Source organism: Zootermopsis nevadensis, unplaced genomic scaffold, assembly GCF_977971745.1.
Source record: "Zootermopsis nevadensis isolate Lab colony 2312 unplaced genomic scaffold, Znev_1.0 Znev_ptg000061l, whole genome shotgun sequence".
Classification (NCBI taxonomy): Eukaryota; Metazoa; Arthropoda; class Insecta; order Blattodea; family Termopsidae; genus Zootermopsis; species Zootermopsis nevadensis.
This window is the reverse complement of record NW_028259192.1, coordinates 22,104,911-22,112,276: the sequence shown is the minus strand read 5'-3', so window position 1 is coordinate 22,112,276 and position 7,366 is coordinate 22,104,911. Positions and strand designations below refer to the sequence as shown.

The following is a 7,366-nucleotide window of genomic DNA, read 5'->3' as shown; positions in this document are numbered from 1 at the left end:
TTTTGTTTGAAGTATGTAAAAGTGCTGTAGGGTGCAGTAATGGTGGTCCATACCATTCATCAGGATCCTGTCCTTGATAATCCTGTTAGCTAAAGTGTAAGCTTCTGCGTCTGTATCATCAGAAAGCTTTGCACTGAAGCTTGTCATCCCAATTTCCCAAGTTTAGAACCTTATTGTTGATATTGGTCTTCAGGACTGAAAATGGAGGTAGTATATGCTCTTTCATGCAATGATAGAACTGAAAAGACCAACATTTATGTCTTCACTGCCATAGATCTTCATATCTCTTTCTTCTAGCTTAACACCTTTCAGTTGGCGTATCTTGATAGTCTCCCCATTCGAGTGTTTTAGAAATTCTGTGCCTGTCCATCCAGTGTGTGAAAACCATATTTTATTTATTTATTTTATACGACTCGTTCTTCAGTGCCTGAGCATCTGCGGGTCCCAACTTTTCGTTGGCTCTGATCTAGACAGTTGGTAGGACTCCTTGGACGAGTGACATATGACAGGCTCTGTGTGAGATCCTTTTAGATTTTGACACCAAGCTCAATTTCTGAGGTAATAATGCCATAAATATATTCTTTCATAAATTTTATACATTGTGTGCCAAATTAATTTTATTGCAGTTTGGTAACAATGTTTTGATTTTGTGTATTTCTGTGATTGTAATGTAAAAAATTCATATTTATTGAAGTTGAAGTGAAATGTTGCATTTTCAAGGTTTAATATATAAAATATCCTCCGTTCCCAGGAATGAGTAGGGTTGAAATGTCCATCAATACTGAAGGGTTAAACAGGTGTCCTTTAAAATAATTTAAAGTGTCCCTATCCTGAAACCACTTTTGATGAAACTGCTCTTTGCAAACATTTTCACAAAAATGTCATAAAAAAGTATTCTGGGAAGACCATCCTATGTACTTTTTGATGTTTCCAAATGAATAGATATGACAGCCAGAATTAAAATGATAAGTCATGTAATTCACATAAAGAACAAACTCTTGCTTCATATTTGGGAGGTCCCAGGTCTGAATCTCAAGCCACAGATTAGCTATCATAACAGGATTTTTGTGACTTTTCTCAGTCCTTCCAAGCAAATGCCATGGTAATACCATAAACTAGGCTGTGACTACTTTCTTTCATATCCATCCTAATTAATTATTCATTAATCATTCAATATTATATTAATTTGAGCTTTTAATTGTAATGTTAAAGAAATTACTGCTGACATTTGGTCGGGGGAAATCCTCAGTAGGTCACCATACTATTTACATTTACTTCTTTATTGTTCATACAATATTATACAATTTTCCATATCTATTAACATATAATATACCTTTTCATCTGTTAAGTCACTTCACCATGTGCCTTCAGATATTACAGTTTTTCAGTAGAACAGCACGCAGTGCAGGATGGGACGCTCACATTTCAGTTCAAAATCATGAAGCAGCTCATCAATGTCATTATCCAGATCTTCACTCTGTGACAGCTAAAATCATCAAACAAGTCATACAATTCACCGGCATAGATATTGTGTCTTTAATGGACTCGGGTAAAGCCTGTACCTTGAATCTATTAGGATTTGTTGACACAACAAAGAAAAATAGATCCTTGAATGTGGCATTTTAAAGCATGTCAGATTTTAAATGTAAAATCAGTAAGCGTTGAAAAGTGTACATATGTATTTGCCTGCTCCATGGGCCTTCACATGCAGATACAGGTATTACTGGACAATGAAATTGCAGTTAGAAATTATTTTAACCTTTATTTTGTTAAATGCATGCCGTATTAAAAAGTGTTTACTTTATTTTATGTTACATGCCAGTATTGTATATGATGAAAACTTACCACAGTCATGAGTTCACAGATCAAAAATGCCCCTAATGTGGCTTCTTCATGGTTATCTTGGATATCAATGTTGATTACATGGACTGAAGAATTGTCTGTCGGGGTTCGGCTTTCTAAAGCTGCGATGGAACAGTAATGCTAATACATATGAATTTGAATTTGTTGCAACACATTTCAATACACTGAAATTACTTTACAGTTAAATTATTTCAAGACTCATGCACTGCAACCAGTGGCAGAAATGTATATAAGATATGTCAGGATATAAAGAACTTATGGGTACCTTCAATAACTTGATCATATACTCGCTCTTCACAAGTAACAAGAATATCAAACTTATCTCTAGTAGCCTGGAAACGTTCTGGTCTGGGTTTAATTCGTTTATTTCTGTCTATCATGTGCAGTAGTCCATTTTGTGTATAGCTATTTAATAGTCAAAGAAAATAATTTGTATAACATGAATTATCACAACACATTAAAATTTATATAACAGCTGTATTTGAAACAACAAAGATGACAACGTAGAAGTGCAAAGGCAATATCGGATATTTCAGTTCTTCTGAAAAGGATACAAAGTCTTGTCTTTTACAAGAAGATCTTGATATATTTCGTCATATGTTATTCCAAACTCATAGCAATTTGGCTTGTCTGGGGCTGGTCCTGGTAGCTTCACTTTGTCTCCGGTGCCGTAAGACTCGACATGAAACCCCTTCTTACTACAAAAGAAATCATCAGTAGAGGTCGAAAAACGTACACCTAACCTTTCTATTCAACAGTGATATGCACTTGGCAATACCTTAAGAAAGCATGGGCTTCCATACTTCTGTTCATGTTACTTGAACATATGACAGCAACTTTCAAGCTGCTAGTCCCTGGCATTTTGCGTCTAGGTTAAAATGCGTTTCAATGCTACTAACGAGGCCAATAACTCCCTTAACCTAGTAATAACACATAAGACGTTCAAATTTAGTTACAGTTCTGCCCTATTATTTGTACCGTTATAAACATTAAATTAATTGTTTTACTGCCTGTAAATCTTTATGAATACTATCAGTTTGCGTAAATATTAATTGTAATTTGTAGGATCAGGTAAATTATCCAATTTTCTGTATACATGGCCTATAATGATTGTCAGTGCTGCCAAATTCCGGATATACGTTTCTGTGAATTGAAATTTTCCGTTTGTACACAGGAGAGGGAAATTACACAGATAACATCCCGAAGACCCATTTGTGCAATATGTAGTTTGGAAAATTCACCATTATTGTTATGCTTGGGTCGTAGTTTAGTTGAAAAGGGCAAATTGCACATTTTGGCCAATTGCGGCTGTTATGTGCTCCGTATAATCTGTGCTTATGGATCAATAAGGCGACATTAAAATCAGTCTTCTGGTTCGTAACACCATGTGGATTTTGGTAGATCCAACTCTTCTGGTAGGACATTCCTACAAGACGTTGGTATCTGTTTTGCAACATGGCGTACAACTTGTAAAACTTAGATATTTTCTCAGCCAATGGATTATGAAATGTGTCCTATGGAAAAGTGAAAGAAAATAGTAAAGTTGTCCTAGCAACAAGGACCTCTGAAACGTTGATAAAATTCTACCAGACTACATGGTACTACAACACAGAAGGCTGATGTCTTCATACACCGCCGTGATAACCTTAATCCTATTTAATTATATGGTGTTCACCTTCCATCATATTGTTGGACTAGAAAGAATTATAAATTAATAAGTAGCTTTTGTGCTGAAGCATATAATGGCGTATAGGGGAGTGGAAGTAAAACTCTACAGTTTTTAAACTATTGATCAAGGTGAATTGACAGCTTGAAAATTAAGGCACTATTTCTGGCAGCAGAGCCTCTCAGTGCCAATTATGTTAGTCCCATTGTTGGTTTGTGCATGATATTGAAAGTAAAACCTCTGCCAGGTACTGAACCACAGTTGTGTAGCCTATGGCTAGTCACTTTACTGACAGCTATCCTGGCTAATCTAGGAGGATTATATAAAAACTGATCTTATGAAAATAGGGTTGATGGGTACTGTTGGAGATAACGACCGTTAGCCGGCTTGTATAGACCATAATTTCTTGACTAACAGAACTTCTCAAGGACACATGTCCATGTAATTGATTATTTAGTGACTCATTTACAGGTTTTATTTCTATTAGAGTGGATTAAAATACTTAAAATTTGCTGAATATAATCTCAACGTTTTTTGCATTATCATGTTTGTAATTGTTAACATATTAAACTTTTTATCTGTCTGCATACAAAATTTCATATGTAAATCTGGGATTTATTAGTAAGTTCTATTACCACAGATTTTAGAATCCGTAGTACAGATGTTGGTGTTGCTCCCATCTCACAGTTTCATGCATCCATTGTGTTGGTGTTATTGAAAGACATTGAACAGCACAAATCAGTGGTGGCCTCTGGTAGCATGATAGTTTGTATATATTTTCATTCATCATAACAAACTGTCAGGCATACCGCGTAGTCCCGACGCAAGACAAAGGCCCTTCTTATACTCCTTTGTGATGAATTTGATGAAGAAATGTATTTTCCTTAAAGTTATTTATAAAGTGTGGGGAAAATAAAACAATTTGATCCCCAAACAGTTATACATGTGTGGACTTTGGGAAATTTCTTGCAACTTTTAATGGTGTCACTGAAACATTGAGCCTATTTTCAATAGTAGAAGTCTGACCAAAGCATCAACTTTATTTTGCAATCCTTCATCAGTATGTTGAGCCATCCATATTAAAAAGATACAGGAATAAGTTTATCAGGATAATTGATCAGTATAGGAATGAGAAGAAAAAATTCTAAAATTTCACTAGGGATTAAAGGAGGAAATTTTGAGGGCATTTGTTAGGGCAACAGTAAGCAGGATGTAGACTACACAATCCACTTTTGCACTGCAACATGCCTGGTTCATACAGGAGCCTGCCACAGAACATGTTATTAATTCTTCTCCAATTTCATTGTAGACTGTAATAAGATTTCACTGACAAATTTTAGTTATGGACATGTAATATTGCAGTAGGGATTTACAATTTAAAATTTAATCAGTCAATACCCTCAATTGCTGCACCATGTAGTTTGGTTAACATTTACCAATATTCCAAAGGAGCTAGCTAACTGTATCATCATAGTGATGAGGCATCTTACTCTTTGTTATGATGATGAAGGCAGTAAGCACCTCTGAAAATTAATTAATATTTACTAGACTACATGGCATAAAATCCAACCCCAACATACTCATTACCACAAAAATCAGAAATCTCAACCTACATTGAGCCAGTTTTGTTGATATACGCAGGCAGACTTGACTTTCATATGTTCATTTTTTGCACTTTGTGCAGAAAATGGATAAAAGGGGAAGAAAAATGTGTACAGCTCATTATGTGATCATGCAACATTAATTTTGGTCTTGACTTATATCTAGAAAGAATTACCTGTGTTAGGGACACATTCAGAACCCTTGAGATTCCATTAAAATCAAGTTTTACCATCTTTTGCACTAGGTCCCATTTGGAATTATTCTACCAGTCCTGTCAACTACTATTTTTCACTCATTATTAAAGAGATCACCGATGTTCTGGAAGGGCACAAATCATTCCAAAAGCCCACCACTGCCACTTTAACAATAAAAACAACTCTGTACATTTGAACCCATTGTTTCTATTCATTTAATACTGATACACATTTGAAATACATGACTGTCATTGTGTATAGCAAGTATGCACTTATAGGAAAAGAGGACACATTTAGTATGAAAAAACAATACCATTCAAACCTACAGAGCAATGCCAAGTGATTAAACTTTGAAACATCTAACAACAAATGTTATGTTCAATATTTATACAAAAACAAAACAAGTAAGAACAAAGAAGAACTGTGGAAAACAATATACACTACACTGGCCATAGTTTAAATAATTTAGTTTGAGTACACAGTTGCTATTGTTTGATCTGTTTCTCACAATTAAATAGTATGTGCAGTAAATTACATTTTAAGAGTCTGATCCACTGACAAGAATGAAACACGTGTCTTCATGCAGCTTTGGCTGTCTGATTGTCTTTTACTTAAACAAGCACTGGTCACTGATGCAGCGGTAGAAGTACCATGAAGGCACAGTAAACTGTATTCAAGACAGTTCAGAATCGACGTGCACCTCCTCCATAGCCTCCCATGCCACCACCTGAATAAGGGCCCGGTCTTCCACCACCAAAACCGCCTCTAACAGGCCCTCCACCATAATTCTGCTGATAGCCACCATTAAAACTGTCATTGCCCCAACTGCCACCTCCACCACCTGGGCCCCACCCACCATCAGGCCCACCACAGTTGTCCCATGGGTCACCACTTCCCCATCCACCATCAGGCCCACCACAGTTGTCCCATGGGTCACCACTTCCCCATCCACCATCAGGCCCACCACAGTTGTCCCATGGGTCACCACTTCCCCATCCACCATCAGGCCCACCACGGTTGTCCCATGGGTCACCACTTCCCCATCCACCATCAGGCCCACCACGGTTGTCCCATGGGTCACCACTTCCCCATCCATCAGGCCCACCATGGTTGTCCCATGGGTCACCACTTCCCCATCCATCGTCAAGCCCACCATGGTTGTCCCATGGGTCACCACTTCCCCATCCATCATCAAGCCCACCATGGTTGTCCCATGGGTCACCACTTCCCCATCCACCTCCTCCAGAATTCCAGTCAGGACCTCCGCGGCCACCTCCGCCCATACCTTCAAAACGACTCCTTGGCTCTTGACATGCAATTTCTGTCTTACTCAAGGCCTTCTTGACGACTATGTGCTTCCCCTGAATTAGGTGCGTTCTCTGAAGACATATTTTGTCAACAGGATCATAATCATCGAACTCAACGAAACCAAAACTTCTCTTCTTGCCCGTCGCTTTATCGACGACAATGGCACAGGATACAATGTTGCCAAAGGTTTGGAAGTATTCCGACAGATGTTCTTCCTCTATACCTCCCTTCAAACCACTAACAAATAGTTTCTTAACAGTTGCACCGGCTTCTGGTAGACCGATTTCCTGTCGGGGTACAGCTCTCTTGGGTTCCACAATTCTTCCATCTACTCTGTGCGGTCGGGAATTCTGGGCGTCGTCGACCATGTGTGCACGGGCATACGTAACAAAGCCAAACCCCCGAGACTTTTTTGTTTGGGGGTCTTTCATTACAACAACATCGACAATTTCACCCCATTGTTCGAAATGTTTTTTCAGAGATTCATCAGTTGTTTTATAATAAATTCCACCAATAAAAAGTTTCCGCGTATACTCAGGTTCCATTTTGCCTCTTTCATCGTGCTTTACTTTCACCATTTTTCTTTCTTCATCGTGTTCAACTTTTATCATTTTGTGTTCCATTTTTACCATTTCCCCAATAATAACCAAATACTTTGTCTAATCAACACACAACACGCTGGCCACTAAAATGGCAAGCGAGTCATGCAAAATGGGCGTACGTAGTGCAGCCA

The 7,366-nt window shown here is 37.8% G+C and overlaps 2 protein-coding genes across 2 annotated transcripts; both read right to left on the bottom strand.

Moving 5' to 3' along the window:
- Nucleotides 1-1,259: 1,259 nt before the first annotated feature.
- Nucleotides 1,260-2,985, bottom strand: Ssu72 (Ssu72 CTD phosphatase). The gene is made up of 5 exons (XM_022065159.2): nt 2,642-2,985; nt 2,418-2,561; nt 2,129-2,268; nt 1,846-1,964; nt 1,260-1,486 (listed from the first exon to the last, which is right to left on the bottom strand). Exons 1-5 carry the CDS (start codon nt 2,722-2,724, stop codon nt 1,385-1,387), a joined length of 588 nt encoding a protein of 195 aa, XP_021920851.1. The 5' UTR covers nt 2,725-2,985; the 3' UTR covers nt 1,260-1,384.
- A 2,527-nt stretch (nt 2,986-5,512) lies between these two features.
- LOC110830353 (uncharacterized) lies at nt 5,513-7,366 on the bottom strand. Its single transcript, XM_087340691.1, has one exon. The coding sequence runs from the start codon at nt 7,263-7,265 to the stop codon at nt 6,009-6,011; it is 1,257 nt and encodes a 418-aa protein (XP_087196817.1). The 5' UTR covers nt 7,266-7,366; the 3' UTR covers nt 5,513-6,008.

Excerpts from the sequence above, each read along its gene's own strand:
- Ssu72 (XM_022065159.2), bottom strand. The coding sequence starts at position 2,724 with ATGCCAGGGACTAGCAGCTTGAAAGTTGCTGTCATATGTTCAAGTAAC. Across the intron at positions 2,562-2,641 it reads GAAGCCCATGCTTTCTTAAG|TAAGAAGGGGTTTCATGTCG; the intron begins GTATTGCCAAGT and ends TTTCTTTTGTAG. Across the intron at positions 1,487-1,845 it reads TCTGTGAACTCATGACTGTG|CTGTCACAGAGTGAAGATCT; the intron begins GTAAGTTTTCAT and ends TGATGATTTTAG.
- LOC110830353 (XM_087340691.1), bottom strand. The coding sequence starts at position 7,265 with ATGGTAAAAATGGAACACAAAATGATAAAAGTTGAACACGATGAAGAA.